The sequence below is a fragment of the Triturus cristatus genome, chromosome 6, assembly GCF_964204655.1.
Source record: "Triturus cristatus chromosome 6, aTriCri1.1, whole genome shotgun sequence".
Taxonomy (NCBI): domain Eukaryota; kingdom Metazoa; phylum Chordata; class Amphibia; order Caudata; family Salamandridae; genus Triturus; species Triturus cristatus.
The window spans coordinates 881,485,888-881,506,648 of NC_140589.1; the positions used below are offsets into that span (position 1 = coordinate 881,485,888).

The 20,761-nt window shown below is 41.6% G+C and overlaps 1 protein-coding gene across 8 annotated transcripts in view; it reads right to left on the reverse strand.

The window, feature by feature from the left end:
- The window catches only part of LOC146818007 (uncharacterized), a 202,823-nt gene that overhangs the window by 4,200 nt on the left and 177,862 nt on the right, over positions 1-20,761 (reverse strand). For 3 of the 8 annotated variants that reach the window (XM_085611495.1, XM_085611494.1, XM_085611496.1), the window contains one exon: positions 14,615-16,846. The exons of 3 other annotated variants lie outside the window; for them this stretch is intronic. In XM_085611495.1, coding sequence (XP_085467621.1) covers positions 16,248-16,846 — 599 coding nt within the window. In that variant the 3' untranslated portion in view covers positions 14,615-16,247. Of the gene's footprint in view, positions 1-14,614; positions 16,847-20,761 lie in introns of those variants that run through there. 2 more of the 8 variants (XR_014963043.1, XR_014963042.1) reach the window with 1 other exon arrangement.

Genomic DNA, 20,761 nt, shown 5'->3' on the forward strand with positions numbered 1-20,761 from the left:
CCTTGGGGTGGGTACACCTCCTATTATGCCACCCTCCAATGGAAAGGGGGGGGCATAAGCCTCACTCTGGATGGCTGGGTCCCTCCCATCGTCAAGATGGCGTGGACTGAGAATTGTGCTTCGCCTCACCTCCCCCACCTAAGGGGTAGGGTTGGCAAAGGTGGGCACACCTCTCCTCCTATCTTGGTTTTCCCACCGATTCTTTCACCCAAAGTGGGGGTCAGAACCATTGGGGGCCAGTAGCTGGTAGCAGCAAATAGCTGGGTCAGCTCACAAAGGCGGAAAGCCTTTGAAGCTTCCCCTTCGTGGACCTTGCCCATCCTGGGGGAGGAGGCTTGGCACCTCTGCCCAGGATGTGCTTTTATCAGGACCTCGAGAGTGGGAGGCTCTCAATCCAGGGGTCCAGAAACAATGTCTGGGGTGGCAGCTGGGGACAGCCACTACAGTCAGGTTGCTTTTTAGGGAGCATCCCTAAGATGCCCTCCGAGTGCATTTTGCATTAAATACCACATTGGAATCAGTGTGGGTTTAATGTGCTGAGAAGTTTGATATCAAACTTCCCAGTTTTCAGTAAAGCCATTATGGTGCTTTGGAGTTCGTAATGACAAACTTCCAGACCATATACTCTTTATGGCTTTACTGCACTTACAATGTCTAAGAATGGACTTAGACACTGTAAGGGTAGAGGGCCCACACATGTACCCTCACCAGTGGCATAGTGCACCCAGCTAGAGAGGCTGGTGATCTATGCCATAGACAGTGGATTGTAGGCATGGTCCACAGGGAGGTGTGCCATGTGGACTCTTCACTTTGTTCTGCACCAAAACACACAGCCAGGAACAGCAGTGTGTGTGTGTCAGGGTACAGGGTCTCTAAGGGTGGCACAATATGTGCTGCAGCCCTAAGAGGCCTTCCCTGGTCACAGGGCCCTTGGTACCCATGCTGCCCTTTACAAGGGACTTACATATGGCCAGAGAGTTGCCAATTGGGTGTGCAACAGTACAGTTTTAAGGAAAGAACACAGACCCTACGCATCTGGTTGGCAGGAACCCAGGGCACACTTAGTCAAAATAGCATCAACATCATGCAAAAAGTGGGGGGCAACCATGCAAAAAGAGGCACTTTACTACACTCCCCCTTTTAAAGTGGTTGAATTAGCAGACTCCTAATTGGCAGATTTAATTTGCCTTTAAGTCACTAGTATATGACAGAAAGTACCCAGGGACTGAAACTTAAATACCACTAATGGACTGCTGTACCTATTGTGCCATCTACTATAGCAGCGAGTACAAACATGGTATCAGGCCTATCATTGTAACCTGACTGTTACAATGCAAAAACTGCAATTTAACCTGTCAAAATAAACCCTTTCAACAAGTCAAAACCTCCCTTTTAAGTATTAGTAACCCCCTGTGTAGGCCTTATAGCCCACAAGACAGGGTACACCGTATTTAAAAGTAGGACATGTAGAGATTTAATGTTCATATGTCCTTGCAGTAACTACCACCCAAAAGCTATTTTTTATTGTGGCAGGCCTAGCTTTCCTATGTAGAAAACCAGAGTACAGATTAAATTCCTATTACTGTATCTCAGGAATTGGAGTAGCAAAAAAACTACTTACCAACAATTTTTGATAGTTATTAAAAATCCAATTCAATGGTGAAGTAGATTTTTTTGTAATAAATATTATGGAAAAGTAACTTTTAGAAAACTGCCTTCTGTGTCCCTGAAGTTTCTGGAGGCTAATTTGCATTTGCTTTCTAACTTCCTTAGCATTTGAATAAGTGTGAAATGCCTCCCAAGAACAAACAATAGGCTGACCTGAATGGGAAGAGAAGACTCCTCTGAACCTCACAGAATGTGCATGGTAGGGTTGGAGATCTAATTTTAATAGCATAGTGTAAAATGCTGCGTGGGAGGTCTGCTGAGCCACATATATCATTTGAAACGGAGAGAACAGGATGCAAAGAACATTTTTGTGTATTCATTATTTGGTTGCTGAACGACCCTGCTTTGTCCTACCAAACATCCGTCTCTGGGTTTTACATATAACACGTGGGATGCAGTAGAAAGGAAGGGAGCAAGATGCCAACACAATTCAGTGTATCCACCGTTTAACTGCTGGAGGACCCTGTTTATTCCTACCAGTCCTCTGTCTCGGAGTTCATTGTGGGCACAGTGGCTGCTTCAAACTGGATTTTAGTGTTAGATGTGGCAAGACAATGGGATTACCATGGTACACACCTCCACCCCTCAGATCCTAAGTGTGGGTAGAGTTTGCCCCAGGAACATTTACCTCATTGGTTAGGGCATGCCCAGAGTCATTCTCACTCGCTAGATCATGCCAGGCATAAAAGTGGCATCTCCAGGCACCCACTGGAGAACACTTTCTGGACCCGAGGAAGAACAGAATAGGACTGGAAACGCTGTATGTTGCCTAAGAGTAGCCCTGAATGACTGGACCACAGTTCCCAGTAAGGTGCGCGTGCGCACCTCTGCCCCCCGAGCGTGCAGTGCCATGTGTGTGGCGCGCACACACAGCACAACCCCTTAGAGCACTTGCGCTGCTGCTTTTAAAATGCGAGCAGCGCAACAATCCGGAATTTCCTTGTTGCCGAGGAAGAAGCAGCCTGTGGGTTCAAGCAGGGCGCCTGAACTTGCATAATTTCCTTTGTTTTTAGAGAGCTGCTGCGGGGCACATTGTGGGCTTTGTTAAAGTAGTCATATTAATTGCAGCGCCAGTCAAAAGCTGCGATTGCCATGAATACTTTCACAAAAGCACACCATCTGCCCCGCAGCCACACGTTAGTTAAAAAAGAAATGCAGCAAGTCTACAAACATGGATTGTGCTTTCGGAATCACCTGGAAGCATACGCTGTGTTTCTAGACTCGCTGCACTTTCTTTTCTTAATAAAGCTGGGATGCTAAAGTTTTCATGTTAATTGCAGCTCATGATGGGCGCTGCGATTAACATGAAAACTTTAACAAAGGCAAACAATCACCCCGCAGCTGCACTCTATAAGAATAGAAATGCAGCAAGTCTAAAAACACGAAGTGTGCTTTCAGGTGATTCTGAAAGCACACACCGTGTTTGTAGACTTGCTACATTTTCTTTTCTTAATAGAGCTGGACTGCAGGGTGATTGTGTGCATTTGTTAAAGTTTTCACGTTAATTACAGCCCATGACGGGCGCTGTGATTAACATGAAAACGTTAACAATCGCACACAATCACCCCACAGCTGCTCATGATGGGAGCTGCGATTAACATGAAATCTTTAACAAATGCACACAACCACCTCGCAGCCCAGCTATACTAAGAAAAGAAATGCAGCAAGTCTACAAACATGGCTGTGCTTTCATAATCACCTGAAAGCACACGCCGTATTTGTAGAATTGCTTCATTTATTTTCTTAATAGCAGTGGCGGCTGGTGAGCTTTGGGAGTGGTGATTCGAGGGTGGTTGGGGGGGCGGGGGAAGACCTCAGGATAGCTGCAAAGGTTTCAGATTACTGTGTGTTACATTTTCATAATTTTAGTGTAATTATGAGTGTCATTTTCAAGGACTATGAGTGACACTTTCTCACAAGCAAAATCAAGCAATGAAGACAAGGGAAGCATATAAATATTAGAAATTACACCCATTTGAGCAATGAGAAATTAAGAAAGTCACTGAACTAAAGTGCGCTAACAGCAGGCCTCTGAAAACTGAGCAGAGTCAGACTGCGGGAATGTCACCCATATTTACAGTGAAATTATGAAAACGTCACACTTGGCAATCTGAAACCTTGGCAGCTATGAGTGAATCAGAGTGAAAATGTGCACTAATTGAGGTGTATTCCTCTGCACCCTCATGTTGACCGCCTTCCAGGTGTCTTTGCAAACTTGCAAGCGCTAAACAGCTCTCCATCAGCCACATGTTAATGTAACTCTACAAAATAAATACATAGGATGTTCTCTGCAGAAATCAGAGGTTTACATATGCCAGGTTACGCTTTCTCCATCATTTTAAAAATGTCAGTTTATTCAAGGTCCAATCAGGCCTCCAATAATGTCTGGTTACTCTGGTGTAGTAATACTGCAATTTAAAAAAAAAATACTAATCTGAGGTCAGATTAAACCTTCCAAAAAGAGCTGCTTTCATCGGTGAGTAATCAGACCGTTTCTAGGATGCTAAAATCACAGTAAGACCCAATGATCTACCCTCTAGTATCTCCTCCGTGATCTTCTGTCTGAGACATGGTGCAACTAAGGTCTAACATGTTTTAGGACTATGTGGTCTAGACTGAAGTGTTTCGTCCATTTAGTCAGGAGAGTGGGAGGAAGGGAGAGAGGGGGCGATGTCAGCAGGGGAATGAAGTAGACATGTGCCCATCTGCACTACACCAATTCCTCCCCGCCCCCCAGTGAACCAGCTTGTCACTGGTGCCCGTCACAGCAATCCTGAGTGGAATAACAGCTGAGGGGGCTAGAGAAGGTGGGGGAGTGTTGTAGCAGGGAGTTGTGAGTTTATTGCGGGTCATTATCGCCCACTCCAGAGCTTCAGCGCCTTCCCCAAATACCTAACTCCTGTCATTTACCCCCCCCCAGGTCCTCACCCGCATTGGATTCTGTCCTGGCTTGCAGATGTTGCACTCAAAGCAGCTGACATTGTAGGGCTGCCGGTGCATGGCACACGTGTGTCTGCACCCGAGACCCGACTTTGGAGACAGAAATACGGCAAAATGTCGAGATAAAAAAGGGACATTCATAACTTGACTACCTCACAGGCAGCTGTACAGCATAACAAGGGTTACCGCATTGCGCCTTAGGAGAGACAAGGGAAGCACCAAAAAAGCATCAAAAAACAGATGGCGGCCACCTGGAAATGATACTACACCAGCATTGGTGCATGATTTGCAGCACTAGTAGCCGAGGAGGAACGATACTGGTTATGTGTGACTTTGCATTTCAGTAGGATGATGCGGATCACCCCAGTGAAATGCGTTAGACCGGCAAAATAACACAAATTTAAGCTCAAACTGCTGCCCCTCTTTTAGCACATGTGACTTAATGGACGAAGCTGCAAGACTTTGAAACATAAGTCCCAGCTTAACTCAACGTCCTGTGATTCTGGGAAAATCACGAAATCTCCAGGTGCTTAAAAAACCTGACATGTGAAATGTAATCTGGAGCTCATGTAAAGTGCTCTTATAGCCTTGGTCCAAGTTTGCGCTATATAAAATTACACAAAATAAAGAAAGAAAATATCAGCAGAATCTGACTGTCGCCGGGGTTGAGAAAAACTATTCATTGCTGAGGGAGCTGCGGTCCAGCCTAAGGCTCATGCTTGTGCAATAGGCAGTTCTGTGATATTTGGGTTGACAACCAATAATACATGGTCTGGGGTGTCAGGAGAATAATGAGTCAGCCTGAGTCTGGATGCTACATCATGAGCCAATGCCTCAGAAACTGTGCCATGTGCACTCCCTCCGTGAAATGTTTAGTGTGGCTCTAGAAAGAATCGAAAGGTTTCAAACCGGCACAACAAACAGAACGACCCTCAAAGTGAGAGGCCTACAGTCACGTTATGAAAGAGGACTTTGACACAATATTTTGATACTGTCTTACTATGCACAGGTGAGGGAGCCAGGGCTTCATGCTTGTCTGAAATCTTTCGGTCTGAACGGGCAGTGGAAGGCAATAGGCTTTGCTTCCCCCTAAAATGAGATCTATTTTAAAAATACACTACCTGATGTATGCACTTCTCATTTTCTTTCTTTCTCTCTCCCACTATTTGTTATTCTAAAAGAATTCAGAACACTAACACTTTTACAGCTCAAATGCTGAAAAATGCATGTCTAACCGAGAAATGTGACTGCAGGTAAAGTACAGTTTAAAAACTAGCAATTTCAAACACTAAAATCTTCAAAGGCTGGTCTCGGGCTCATCTAGCCACAGTAGTTTTATTCGCCATCCTGGATACAGTCCCTAGGTAAAATGAGCGAGTGGTGAGAGGGGGAAGAAATAATACAGAGAGTTAAGGGGGGAGTTAGAGAAAGAGAAACAAAGATGGGGCGAAAGACACCACGGGAGTGGCAGAGAAAGAGGGGGCGAGATGGAGAGTACAAGAGGAAGAGCGGAGGAAACAAAATACCACTTACCTCTTCTGCCAGCTGTCTCTCTCCTCCTTCTTCTACAGTGAGTCCTGGAACAAGGAAGCACCCAGGTTTCCCATAGCCAATCACAACCCTACAATGCAACGTTGTGATTTGCCTGAGCGCCCTGGATCGGCACTCAGATGGGGACTGGTGGCCTGGGCATGTTCCCCATCAGGCTGTGTAATGAAGCCTGGTGGGGAACATGCAAATTGCGCAGGGCTGTTTGGCCGGGCAAAGACGGCTGGCCAAGCTGTCATGTGCACTTGGAGTGTGCAAACCACACCTCCCCCTGTGCCTCCAGGCCCGCCCTACCCTAACCCAGCCCCAAATTTGCGAAAATTAAAAAGATAATAACCAAGTATTATCATTTTATTTTTCCTGCTCAAAGAGAGCATTTGTTAAAGCTTTCATGTTCATCGCAGCGCCCGTCATGAGCTGCAATTAATGTGAAAACTTTAACAAATGCACACAATCACCCCACAGCCCAGCTCTATTAAGAACGGAATACAGCAACATAGCTGCCAAGGTTTCAATTTGCTATTTGGGACGGTTTCAAAACTGCCTCAAGACTGTTCACGTTGAGCTGTATGCGTGGAAATGCACAGTCTTTTAAAAATTTTAAGCAAACGTTTGGAGTGATATTTGGTGCTGCACCCACACGCGCAGTCTGGGTACTGGCGCACATAGGCTTGGCTGCAGCGCACATAGACCTTACATTGCTGCACATGGAGGAAACAAATTAGAGGGAAAATTGGACTGGACCCATTTCCTCTTGTAACCAGGACAAAGAAGTAGACTCCAGGGCTCAGTTGGCTGACCATCCATGTAGCTACAGGGAGACAACAAGCTACGAGATGCCCTTGCTGTAACTGCCTAGCTGACCTGTGGCAACTGTACCTGTAATTTTCGCTGATGTTATGCTCTGCCTGACACACTACACTGTTAATCTCAAAGTGCCTCCAATGAAGTCCTGGCTAAGTATGAGGGTGAAATCTTTGACCAAGATGAACCTAATGCGAAAGGGAAGGTGCACCAGGACAAAGTCAGTAAGCTCCAAGTTTATCCAAAATATCTTTACTGTCGTGGAAGTTAAAATTTAGACATCAGCCAACACTTTTTGTTCCACAGCTGGAACTTCATCAGGGCTAGGCTATTTCAATCCAGGCACGATCCACCTGTGTACTTCAAACAAGGTTCTCTTAGGCCATATAAGCTAGAAGATATCCTAAGATTTCAATAATACCTATAGTGTGCTTGCAAATTCTACAGCGTTGATCAACAACCTACAGTCTGGGAAACTGTAAAGTCCTCAATATAAATTATAAAGTGGTTATGGGTTGAGTATTTCAATCAGCATCCCACATTTCTGGTGGGCATTGTAGCGGCCAGTATCCTTGGTCAGATACAGCGACGGTAACAATGCTTCATCATTCGAAGTTTCAAAACATTGCCTATCTGGTTTCCAGTGGAGCAGAAGTACGGCGAGCTCTGAAAGTTGTTGCACAGACTCTCTAATTGTTTTTATTTCCACCTGGGATTTGATGTGCTGAACCGTGGTCAGACGCACTTTGTCCTTTTTTGTACCAAGATTTACCTAGTTGGGGCATCCCACCTCTACTCCATCACTGCCAGCTTCAAATTGAACCTAGGTCCTGGTCTACCTCGACCAATGACTATCATTGGCACTTTGTGCTTCTTGGCGTTATTCCTACTTAAAACTTTTAAAAATCATAAACTCCAGTTTCCCTTATTGGATTCTGGGCATTTGTTTGTCAAATTGTATATTACAATCTTCAAAACAACTTTATTTCGGTTCAAGGAACCATAAAAGTACACAGTATCATCTCAAAATTAGATAAAACATAAGATGAAGAAAATACACAATTCATTACAGTGCATGTATATTAAAATAGGTTAAGATCATATTTCATCTTTTACGATAAAAAGCACAATGGTGTACCTTCATGCTAAACAATTTCCAGAAAGACAAAAACTTCAAAAAGAAACCTACAAATAGGCTCTGAAAGGGTCTATTATGCTAGCCATTACACCTAGCAGTACAATCTTTTCAGGGGATACTCAAAAGCATTAACTGTTATAGGTAGACTTAAAGTGCACTGTGCATGCAAAAGAAGAGCTGCATAAATGATAAAACATTAAAAGTAACCCTTACAATCAAATGTTTGCCTCAACCGCCTTTGATCTTATATGCCAAATTGAACGTAAATAATTGGAGACCGAATATACAATGCTTCATCTATTGTCTGACTTACAGATTCTCATGACTATATGTCAATTTTTAAGCTCGAAAAGCCGACAAAGCAAAGCAATCCAACGAGCATGCTGTTTTGCCTAAGCACGACAAAAGAATAGAACATGTTCTTCGTTTTCAACAGTTTGACATCTCAGGGGACATAGGTTGCTGGAAATACCATTGTTTTTGCTCCACAAGCAAGTGAACGATGCAATTGGCAAAATCCCTAGCCTTAATTTAATTTACATGGATCCTAAAACTGGGGCGTTTACACAGTTCATAAATTCTTCGAATTGGGATACACATTTGAAGGACAAAAATGAGTGAGTCAGGCTATCGAGAATACAGTCGAGATTCTAGTGCACAAAACAGCGTTCCAATAACAGTGTTTAACAGTTTCTCAGGCGCTCTTAGGCATAGAAGAGGAATTCAGCCAATATTCAGTTAATCCTAGCCTAGTCAACCAGGATTTTATGTGAGAGACCCAGGGAATCATAGATGCCAACCAATTGGCCATTATCTCCCAGTGGTAGTCTTAGTGTGGGGCCGATTCCTCTACCCTCCAGAGTCTGATCCAATATGAAATATGTTTTAGGCAGGCAGTATCTGAAATTTGTCTGAGATTTAAATCACACCTCAGCGTTAGTAGTGGGGCACTTTTCAGTAGCCTCAGCAAGGATTTAATGTAGGAATTTTCACTTCTGTAGTGAATAGAGGTTACAATAGCCCCAAGTGAGCCCCATATAGAGTTGCCGCATAGGCTTGAGCCTTATATATTTCTAGTGATGGAAAGATTTGGTATGAAGCTGCTCTATTGGCAAACTTTATTAAAAATCCAGCTCTGTGTTTAAGAATTAGTAAACTTTTTTCAATCTTGGCCGACCATTTATGGGTGTCGTTAAGTCGCACACCGAGATAATCGAATTTAGGGTGCCTCTCTAAACTGACACCCTGTAGAACCACATTCGCCCTAATTTTCTTCCAATGGCTGAATACCATAATTTAGTTTTACTGTTTATTTCTAGGCCGTGGTCCTTGCAGAATAAACTAAACTTTCCAAAGAAGGTATCTAAACCCCACAAGGTTTTGGAGAAGAGAAGAGTATCATCTGCAAAGAGCAGACCCAGCACTTTGGACCCAGCTATTTTAGGGGAATAGTTCTGGAAATCCAAAAGATAGGCAATACATCCATTGATGGCTAACACAAATAAATCGGGTGCCACGACACATCCCTGATGGACACCTCATCTAATTGGGAGGTCTCCAGTTGTTTCTCCACCCGGGCCCCATCTGACCCTAGCAAAATTCCCTGTATATAACTGCTGAATCAGACTCAATATACAATTGGGAACCCCAGCTTTACCAAGGAACTCCCAGAGTTCAGCCCTGGGGGCTACTATCTTCAAGTTCTGGCTCAGCATAAAGAGCTGTAAAATGCTTTACGCACTCCCCCGCAGAGATATGACATTTTGCGTGAGCATGGTCCCTACGTTCCTTATGTGTCACCAGGTGCTAAAACAATCTAATATCCATCCCACTTGCTGCTTCCAGCAGATACTCCCACATCTTAGCTTCCCACTTGGTCTTACTAGACTTGATAACCGTGGCATAATTAAGTCTGGGACTGGTGATGTCATACCTTTTATTGCTTTTTAGAGCTTTCACCAAGTCAGATTTTGCCACTCTGCAGTGATGGTCAAATCATTAGTGTGTTTTAGGAGATTTATTGAGGGTTTTGACCTCTTTCACAAATAATGCCTTCAAACTAGAAAACAAATCTTTATGAACACCCCAAATCTGGGAAGATGAACAGTCCTGTTCATTAAGTACTGACAAAGCTGCGCTGACTATTTCATAAATCTCTTCCTGGATGTTCTCAGTATCATAAAAGTACACCCATTTCACACTGCGCCTATTATTATTCAGAGCTATTGTAGATGTTGCTTTTTTCAGGACAGGACACTTCCTTCATTTGGAACCCCTTCAGTATGAGTGAGAGAGGGATATTGTCACTTTCCTGGCGATCAGTGACCTCCATATCAACCATCTCTTGCCAAACCCTAAAATATACCAGTATATAATCAATACTACTTTTGCAATCCTCCTCTTGAACGAGGGATTAGCTCCTGTAGGAAGCCGGCTCTTTATATGGTATACCAAAAAGAGGTATAAAGTGCAAAGAGTCGAGGTATTCCCTTATGAGATGCCAGTGGCTTGCTCTAGTAATCCTACGGTGCTCTTTTACGAACAGTGTGGTCAAGCAGCCTTAGGCTTATCAGAGAGGAGTGTTAGACATCCGCAACAAACACACAGTCAACAAATGAAGCATACAACTTAATAAGGAGATCCACACCAATTTATAAAAATAACACAAATCACTATATAACTTTAGGCACCGAAATCATCACAATCTGGTATATAATAAATAGCAGGATGAACAAAACAGGTTTTCGATACTTTAAATCAAAATTAGGGCACTTTGCAGCAATGTTAACTTAGAAAGAAAACATACCCTGCCTACAGGAACAAAATTAAATGAAAATAGTTTTTGGGATAGTGCACTAATTCCCAAGGGTGTCTAGGCGCTGCCAGCTGCAAGAAAGAAAAATAACTAAAAAGATATCAGAGCTAAAAGTCCTAAAAATAAGGAAAACGCTATTGCTTAAAAAGCCATGTTTTCAGATCCTTCCCAAAGGCACAGAGATCTGTACATTTCTTCAGAGAAAGCGGAAGAGTTTTCCATCTTTTAGCTGTGCCATAAATAAAACTCTTGCCTTCCCAGTGAGCTCTCTTCACTTTAGGTACCATCACATTGAAGGCTGAGGAGGACCGCAAGGTTCTAGGTGGATAATACCATCTGAACTTATACTTTATATATTCCACGACCATTCTTCTCTTTGAAAACAATATAAAGTGCTTTAAAAACAATGCGCTTGCAAATTGGCAACCAATGAAGCTGAGCAGAGCCAAGGAATCAGAGTGGTAGTTTGGGATTCAAAGCAACATTTGTGCTGCAGCTTTCTGCAGCACTTATAATTTGTTGGTTAATCTTTGCTGTAAATTGACATATAGTCCATTACAATGATCTAATTTTGCGTGCACAAGTGCTGTGGCTACAAGTATCTGCACATCTTGTGGAAAGAGTGGAAAAATTTCCCTTAAACGTTTAAGGACATATGACAAGGATGTAACCATATTGATATTCCTGTCAAATGACAGTTTATCATCAAAGATAACTCCCAAGTTTTTTTCACCTTAGAAACAGGTGTAGGAGGTGCTCCCAGTTCCTGTGGCCACCAGGAAGGGGACCAGTAGGAAGTGTTTTTACACAGCAGGAGCACCTTGGTTTTGCTGGAATTTTATTTTAAGCAGTTTTAGGTCATCCAATTGCTGATTTCTAGCATACACCTATGAAACCTGCTAGCAGTGTCCTCCGGATTGCCAGTTACGGAAACCACTATCTGAGTGTCGTCTGCATAGCTGATGACTTAGAATATTAACTTTTTGATTATCGAAACCAGGGGGTGATATATAGATTAAATAGTGTAGGGTTCAAAGATGAGCCCAGCGGGACTCCACAAGGTAATGAAAATGTGCTAGACGAAAATGTATCCAAGGCCACAAATTACTTTTTTTACAATCATAAGGGATTTTAAGATGGCTAGGGCAGAGCCTACTGTTACTGAGAGAATGAAGCCGCTCAACCAATATAACATGGTTGACCTATCAAATGTAGCCGACATAGTCGGCAGGCTCAAGGCTCATTTGGTCCTGCTTCAAGAATGGCTCTCAGTTTTTCTGAACCCACCATCAATGCTGACTCCGTACTATGTTCCCCTCTAAATCCAAATTGTGAATGGTCCAGCAGATGATTTGCCTTGAGGACTGTTAACAGTTCCTTATTCAGCACCTTCTCAATAATCTTGGCTGGAAAGGTAAGAAAAGAGATTGGCCGTTAGCTATTTGGGTCTAATGGAGGCAAATTCAGTTTCTTGAGAAGAAGGATGGATGTGATTTTCAACATCTTTGGGAAGAAGCTACGACTGATCATTTCCTAAAAAATATTCGTCAGTTGATTGGCTGACACATTAGGAGCCAACTGGACGATCCTGGAAGGACAGGGGTCCAACGGGGACCCTGACTTTATTGATAATAAAAGGTCATAGACTCGCTCCTCTGACAGAATTGAGAAGGATGAAAGAAGTACCAAGTTATTATTATTCTAAAGCCCAGCTCAACATTCTGTTTCCCCCTTCAGGTCAGCAGGCACCAGGTGCCAAATGCCCGATGTATTCTTAGCTATAAAACCAATATAGATGTCTTCCACCTTTGCCACAAAAAACGATGCAATAGAGTCACACAAAGTTTGACTACTTTCTGTCTTTTTGGAATCAACAATATTTGATAGTTTTTTTTACCATACTAAAAAGTTCCTTGGTCGGGTTTTTCGCAAATTTAATTTTGTGCGTATAGTACCTGATTTTTCCTCACAAATTAAATCTTTATATTCCCTAATGTTTAATCTATAACTTTCCCTTTCTGTAGTTTCATAAATGTGCCTCCAATTATGTTCTTGCTTCCTACAGGCCCGTTTACATGGTCTCAACCTGTATGAAAACTGGGGCTGTGAAGGAGAAGCTCTCCTGTTTGTGGATATGTTTTCTGGGGCTAGTTGTCTACTAGCCTGATCTAACCAGGAATGATAATTGGTGGTGGCGTGATCAAGGTCTGTTGAGGGGGTGGGTGCGGAGGTGGAAAGAATCTCAGGATGTGCAGCTGGGAGTAGCCTGGTGTTTTTCCTAAGGTTAGAATGTGCTGGAATCCCCCAGCATTAGTCTTCTACTCATTATTACCAATGAAAGGTCAGTGACCTTTGGGGACTGGTCTTTATCCATTATTCTAGCTAAACAATGGACCACTGTATCATGTAGCCTGAGAGAATAAGCCATCTTTTGACACTTTAGTAAATACCTGAAGTGCTGGCTTTTTAATAAATTGAGCATGTCTTTTCTTTTCTGGTGGGTTGTATCAAAGGTTGTTATGATTCTCTTTTTCTGTGACTCATTATGCCTCTATAGCATCTTGCAAGCCCAAGCTTTTTAGTGGCAAATGTAGTCTCTTCTGCGCTGGATTGTCCACAGCTTTCTTAATTCGTGCATCTAAGTTCTCTCTGAGTTAAACATGCGTTCTTAGTGCACCTTGTGTACATATGCTAAAGAAAATAACATAAGTCTGTATAAGCTTGTACTTGCAGCGTATGCTCAGTTTTGTGGAACGCCATATAATGGTTTAGTGCATGTTGAGACTGTTCAAATATTCTCATGCCCTTATAGATTTGTGGTTTCCCGAGAATATGATGCAGAAAGATACACTCCTCAGAAGCAGTTTAGATCTTGGTAGGAGGGGCAGTGCACCATATATCATTTTTGATGGCTAGGTTGTACTACATCGGCAAAGTATAGTATAAATACATTTTGTGCTGATGAAAGTGTAAGCCCTTGCTTATTTGAGGCATTGCAGTTTAATTATTAAGGATGGGCTAACTGAGTACCTCTTTCACAGTTAGCTGGTGTGTTACAGTTACATATATGTCCATTAGATCTTTTAATTACATGGAACAATTCATTTTACTTTATAGCTTGTCTTCTACTCAGCTGTAGTTAACATGACAACACTATTTATAACCTTTAGTTACATTCATCTCATGATGCAAGTTCATTTTGGTACTTTATCTGGGATACTGATCTCTGAAGAGCTTGTGTGTGTTTCAGCCAGTGTTTTAAGGGATTTTATAAATGTTTTCCTAAAAGTTCGATGCTATACCAATTCAAAGTACTACTCTGTGCGAAATAATCAGAGTAAAATACTGTGGCATACCACATTGTGGTGTTATGATGGTCCAATGATGTGGTGTGACATCCTTTGATATCATATGGGCTTAAAGGGTTTGTGATAAGAAACTGGTGTTGAAAGTTGTGTGGTGATCCTACAGGTTACATCATTCGATTACACTGGCTTGAAACTGAAAGGATGATGTGAGTAAAGAAAGGGATGTTGTTCTTTTGCCAACATTTGATGAGACTTTTCACTCAAAGTCTAGCTCGATATCAATAATTTAAAATGCCTACAAGAGTTCTCTCCTATTGCTTCTATGCTATGGTCAAAAGGCTGGAATTTGATCAGAAAGGAAGGCTAGAGACATTCAACACACATACTTCAAGGTTCTGAATAAAACACACTTTATTATAAAGTCAAACATTAAAATATACACAGTAGTAGTGATTGTATGTAACTTAAGGTTTCTCCCACTCCCATGTAAACCTGTCCTGTATCTTTTCAGTCAATGAGAGGGACACACTTAGTTTACCGCCATTATTTTATTTTAAAGTAAAACAAGCACTCACGTAAAGGGCAATCTGCGGACTGAAGTGCATAAAGAAGATAAAAAGGATATACAATCCATAAGGGAGACTATGTTAAGTAAACAAGTAGGCATTGGGTCTGTCTCGTCTCACATTTTGTGATTACAGCAAAACACACATCATCTACCCAGCAGCCACGAACAGAAGGCAACGGCGAGTTTTAGGAGAGGAAGATTAGAGTCAACATACACCTGATTCAAATTCCAAATACAGTCCCCTCCAAGGAAGGGGAAAGGAACCATCCAAGGCATGACTTCATCTTTACATTATATTTTGATTTACTACTAGATGAAGAAGGCAAGGGGCAAAAAAGTTGATCGACAAATAGGGAGCATTGCTATTACTTTATCTGCCTGATCGTGCAACTGAAACAGATTTAGTGTATGGTGCCTTGGATATTAGGATGGAGTTCTGTATAAAGAACTGCAGTATAAAAGGTTTCTTGTAATCTGTAACAATCCAGATGCCAGTTTGCACACTTCTTTCTTCGGTAAGTCATCGTTTTTCTTTAACATTATAGCCAAAGTGGCTGTTATCATATTTCCTTTTTTTGATTGTTGAGTAACCAGTGCAGGCAATCACTGATATTTTGAAATATTTTTGGCTCAGGACACCCATGGTTTGAAATGTCTTTAATCTAATTCCTAAATCTATGCAACATTAGGTTAATGTTCAACATAACAAATCTCTCACATAATCCGCACACTTGATGTGTTGAATCTGTAATAATGTATTATAAAGTGTCACATATGCTGTTGGCATACCTCAATTGCTCATGATCAGGTGTCACAGTCAATACCATTTCTGGAGTTTAACTAATTTCTGATTCGTAGCCCTTCATACTTTAGTTTGGAAATCAGTGACCAAAGCCTCGACACTCACAAGACTACCACTTGTACAACTACACATCATTAACTACTTTCCAACTTTGTTCCTAGGTTCATCCAACAAAATTAAATCATCAATTGTATTTATGCTTCACTTTTTAAATTACTGAGCTAGAAATACGCATATTCAGACAGACATGAATTATTTGTGATCCCTCTTGCACCCAAAACAATCAGCGATGTATCATTTGTTTTTTATCTTTTGTTTATAATTGATTGTGTCTCCTATTTTTTGATCATTTTCTGTCCCTTCATGCAGAGTACAGAACAGCCATGATGTACCAGTACTGGTCTCATTCAAGTCATGGTTGCCCTTTGGCGTCATTACCGTAAAGATAGATTTTGATTTTTAGACACGTTTAGCATTTCTGTAAATAGCGATTTCATTGTTGTTTTGAGGCTTGTTTTTGGCACTTTGAGTGACTTGGCTCTGCTGGGTTACACTTCCTCTTTTCTCTATCCATTTGGGATTCTTTTTGACAAGTATTTCAAATGACACATAAATGTTGACTGGTCACTAATGTTTAATTCAAAACTAGCAAACTCTTATGACCTTTCCACAACATGTGTCCTCTGGTGCACACAAAGAGTAAACCTTCGGCTGAAGCTTTTACCACACTGGGTACACTGATACGGTCTTTCGCCAGTATGTGTTCGTTGGTGCACAGTGAGATTGAATTTCCGACTGAAGCTTTTCTCACATTTGGTACACTGGTATGGTCTTTCTCCTGAGTGTTTTCTTTGATTTAAAGATAGGCTTCGCTTCTGGCTCAAGCTCTGGTCACATTCAGTGCATGAGAATGTTCTCCATTTTGATTGTTTGCCTCGTTGATATGAATAAAGCTTTGCATTCTTTAGCCCACAGTCACAATTACTGTACTTCTGTGACCTTTGCATTAAGGGGATTTTAGGATGTAAAACCACCTGAGTGGAATGGGTGAAACTACTGTCCCATGGTGTAATCTTTTCTCCTCCCAGTTCCTGATTTCTTTCTGACCACAGCTGACTCCTAGGAAACGTTCCCTCATTGGTACTCTGCAATATGTCCACTTTAGATTTTTCTCTTGATACTTTTTGATCTGGTGCTTTTTCAATCCATTTTATTGTACCTCTATCTTTGTTTTTTCTGTTCTTAGGCACATCACCTGTTGGGATTAAAATAAGAGTCCTGTTGTTAGCTATTTACATGTAATGAATGACCAGAGAATTGTCATTTCACATGAATCATCTTTAAAAATAAAACTGCTAAGTAACAGTAATCTACAGACAATGCTCAACTAAAGCTTTACTAATTCCTTTGGTATTATATTTTCTTATTTGAGCATTATGTTAAGGTCAGTGAGCTTAGGGAACACATACAATGTTAGCTCTAGTGTGGAAGGCAAATTGAGCACTATGTGCTCAATGTTAAGATAAACGTTTTCCAGGTATAACTAAAGGTTGACACATACATTTGAAGCACTGTATGCAAGATAATTGCTAACACAGTCATTAGCTATCAGCCCAATTAAGCTGGGTGTCGAAAATGCCAGAAAAAGGGATCACAAAACAATTTCAAAATATACCAGCACAAGGAAGATACTTAGATCATTGGCATAAAATGCTCCAACAGAGGTGTTTTATGCACCGAATATCAGCCTCCAAGCCACAAAATACTAGTTCAGTAGACACACTGTGCTCACCGAATGAAATGGGCATCAAATGCATGGTTTGCGTGTGGCCATCAAAAGCTGTGCCATTAGTGAATGAGGTCAATTAAAGGTGAACTCATTTGTAATCTTCTACTTTACCAAAAGATGGAATAAAAACACTCAAACCCTGACTTTTAAGGAAGTCATACCAACATCTTAATGTTTCACAATGTGTCCTACTAGCAATGGAGCTTCTATGAGCTGCTAGCAGGCCAAGAAGACTTTGAGTGAATGAAAAGAAAGTGGCGTTGTATAAGATTGGGAGAGTTGGCTCAAACACCAGTGACAACCATCTGCTGTTCTTTAACTCGGGGGGGGGGGGAAAGGGGGTGGTGTCATGGTCACATACTTTGTGCTGCATTCATATTCAACTTAAATCTGCTCTGATTCACAAAGTGAGTGGTCCAGTTGAAGAGTGGTTTCCTTTCCAGGCCCATGGTCCAAGAAGATTGCTTTCAATTTCAAGACAGCCATTTATTTCAGCTGTCTTGTACCGTACCCCATGGTGTTTTACTTATCTATATCTTGTTTTCTGGCATTAGCTGATGGCTTGGTCCTGGGTATATTTCTTGGTGTGTAGCCTGCATTCCCAGTGGTGGCCCATAGGTAACAAGGTGCAGGGGATTGCTCCTTCTCGCCATCTGGAGTGTTAGATGTCATTCCTCAGGCACCATCGGTAGAACAGGGAAGGGGGCAGGGATGGGCCCCAGTGATCAGAGTGCCTTGCACCTAATAGGTTTAGCATACAGTTTACACAAAAGCTTGAGTGGGAGGCGGTCTATATCAAGGAGGCCCCTGCGCATCAGAACAACCTGCAAAGAGCATGTAGAGGACAGTCATATTCAAAGCTGGTCCTATTTAGATACAGAGCCTTTAATAGGAGCGAAGTGTTCCAAAAATACATGCCAGCAGAAAAGCAATGAGAGGCGCAGTAGGAAGGGAAAGGGTACTGTTGGAATATAAATATGGGTCCTCAGTTTTTTGTGTACCAACAGTGACTTGCAAAATTCTACATCTCCCATAGACTTGCATAGTTCCTCAAATTCATCGGATATGTTCCAATGGACTTTAAAGTGCTTTATAAAATAAACATGCATTAAAAGAGCCCAGTCCTAGACTGAATAAAATGGTTAAGTCTGTTGTTTCCTAATATCTCCCTTTTTTTTACTCTTGACTGTTTTGAGGATTGTACTTGAAATGTTACTATAATTATTTCCAGCTTTTATAAGATTTTATGTTGTTTATTTTACGACTATATTGTTCCTATTACCAGTATTTATGTAGGGTAAAGTTTTTGACCCGTGCCACCTAGGAACGGGAATTCCGGATGATAAAATAAAAAGCCATTCACTCATTGCTGTCTGCAAATAGGTGCATTAAGAATCTTCTGAAAGCTCAACTTAAACACTAAAAACCTCAAGCTCATCTTGCACCTTCATCCAGCCAAAGGCTCTCTCAGGTGCGGTTAGAACAAGTGCACACTCTAAGTATGCACTAATCAGTGTTATGCCTTGTGCTCTGCTCATAAGTAAATTAGAAATAAATCAACGAAGGATCCACTCAAGCATATATTTTGTAGGCAAACATTGCGATCAGAACTTGGATGGGAAACTGCCAATAATTGACAAAGGAACTGACCAACACTGAGTAAGGTGGCTTGGTGACATTGTTAAACCCATAATTAAAAGGTCCATATATTTTAATCTTCTATAAAAGTAAAGAATAGGTTTCAATGTTTATATTTAGAGAAATTAATAAAATGGATCACTTCGTAATTAGCTCTACATGTTGTAGCCAAGCCTTCGAGGCCAATGGCTGCAGATACTGAATAGCTAGAATGTGTTAAGAGAATGGGTCTGCCCCTGATTGTACCTAGTTGTGAATAGGTTTTAATCCATTCATGTTTTTCCCTTTGGCCCTGATTAGCAGTATCCCTCATACATCCTTATCAGAAAAGCAGGTCTACTGGACTATTTGTAAATAAAGGTGTCTTTAGAACCACCCCTGTACGATTAACTGCTCTAAAGTAAAGGCAAGATGACGTAATAATGGGGAGAGGATATGGTGTAATGACCAGCGCTGCCGACTTGGAACTGGGGAACTCAACATTCTGTGATTCTGGGCACTTTATCTCTCCGCGCCTACCAAAACAAACCATACATAATTTCAAGAGGGGAAAAGCAATGCAAACATCCAGCACTAAACGCTTTAACAGATTTTTCTTTTTTAATTAAATCGGTAAGCATGTGTACTGTCACTTAAGCTTAAGCAAACTTAAGCAAAAAACTTAGGTATAACAATAGATGACAAACTGAATTTTAATAAACATATTAGTTCAGTGGTCTCTGTCAATTTAAACACTCTGAGAATCATTGGAAAGATTCTTCCTTTCATTCGTTTAACCACTAGAAAAACTGTTGTTTCCTTACTAATCCTAGCAAAACTAGATTACTGAAATGGTCTCTTCATCAAGCAAACACAAAAAGAGGATGGACGGAGTGCTGAAACTTTTCAAACACTCACCCCCTGTCACAGATCTGGGTTGAATCCATCATCGGTCTTTAGCTCACTTTGTCTCCCCCAGTTCAGAAAAAGCTATATGCAAATCAGTCTTGACCCTGTGCCTCATGGGAACAGTCCAGCCCGAACTGCCAAGCCATGTCTTCCCTGGACTGGAAACAAGTATCCTGGGACCGATTTCGGGGTAACAGCCCTCATCAGCCAGGCTAGCTTGAATCCAGTGGCAAAGTGAGCAAGGGACCCACGTCTGGGCATACACTGCCAACTTAGGGCGAACAAAGCAAACACAAAAAGATGATATCGAGCTAGCGCAAGATATCCTATAGAAAATAAAGATAAGGAAAGGAAATTCAAACAGTCCTCTTTTGTATTTTAAAAAAAACCCACAAAGAAAGCAATATCTTACTAGTCCGGTGCCAAGAAATCAAAATGGTGCAGGAGGAGAGATGAGACAAGATTACAAAGGCTGCGATTACAAAATCACCCCGGGAAATCTGTATTCATCATAGATTGTAAGCTCCTTCAATTCACATAAGTATTGCAAAGTAGAGAAATCATTGTTTTTTTTACCCTAGACTCTGGTATGCCTAAAGATGTTAGAGAAACTTCACAAGTCTATATGCTAGTAATGACCGTGCAAAACGTGCATAGTTGCTTACAAAGTTGGATGTTCCTGGCATTGTGCATGATCACACTCACAACCTTCCTTTTAACTATTTGTTCCGTCATCACTGCTAAGCACACTTCCAAGGAACATTTACCAATCCAGACAGGTTTCCCCCAGTCATTCAGAGAATAAGGATTTGCAATTTCAAACCGGAAAGTCAAGTTTTTGCACACATGAACAAT